This window comes from Morone saxatilis, unplaced genomic scaffold, assembly GCF_004916995.1.
Source record: "Morone saxatilis isolate NCDOM2014 unplaced genomic scaffold, NCSU_SB_2.0 Contig20, whole genome shotgun sequence".
NCBI lineage: Eukaryota > Metazoa > Chordata > Actinopteri > Moronidae > Morone > Morone saxatilis.
The window spans coordinates 3,443,917-3,444,620 of record NW_023339763.1 but is presented as its reverse complement, the minus strand read 5'-3'; the positions used below and the strand labels follow the sequence as shown (position 1 = coordinate 3,444,620).

The 704-nt window shown below is 37.6% G+C and overlaps 1 protein-coding gene across 3 annotated transcripts in view; it reads right to left on the bottom strand.

Annotated features, from left to right (window-relative positions):
• Positions 1 to 704, bottom strand: part of rabep1 (rabaptin, RAB GTPase binding effector protein 1) — a gene marked incomplete at its 5' end in the record, with an annotated part of 25,119 nt that continues 24,415 nt past the window's right edge. For all 3 annotated transcript variants that reach the window (XM_035666374.1, XM_035666375.1, XM_035666376.1), the window contains 1 exon segment: positions 1 to 208. In XM_035666374.1, the coding sequence (XP_035522267.1) occupies positions 107 to 208 (102 nt within the window).

Sequence of the window (704 nt, the reverse complement as noted above, 5' to 3'; positions counted from 1 at the left end):
GGGGAGGGGGGGTATGGGGAGGAAGGGTCAGATCAATAATGTTATTGGGCCAGTGATAAGAGAAAAGAGGGGGAATGAAACTGAAGGAAGTTTTCATTCAGTGGTATCATGTCTCTGGAAGCTGGTTGATGTCAGTCAAGTTGGTGTCATTGAGGATGACTTTGATTCGATCCAAAGAGTCTGCCTGTCGTATTCGCTCCAACTGTACCTGCGGACAAAATATTTAGTGATTAATTTAAACACAGGTGTAAGTAACAAAGAAATCATATTCCTGTCTTTTACAGTTTCTGCTTGATTCACTCACTAAAAATACCATAATTCAGGTAAGAGAAGAGGCAATTAAACGGTCGCTCTGGGGACTCTGTTGCCCCGGGTTTTGCCTTTCAGTCTACATGTTTGTAACTTCAGACAGAGGGGAAGACTGCAGGCACTACACTCAGAGCTAAGAACAAAAGAAACAGTTAATATACTCTAGAGACACTAGAATTCAACATCAATACAATATGAGCCAGTAAAGGACAGTGCTCTCTCTGTAGTAAAACTAATATAAGTATAATATTTATCGATTATAGTGTAACTATCTCTCTAAATAAAAGCTAAATGTGATTATAATTGTCGTTAGTGTTTTACCAATACCACTTTTTATTAGGCTACCATTAAATTTGGAAAGACTGAAAATCAATTACTATCTATCTATCTATCTA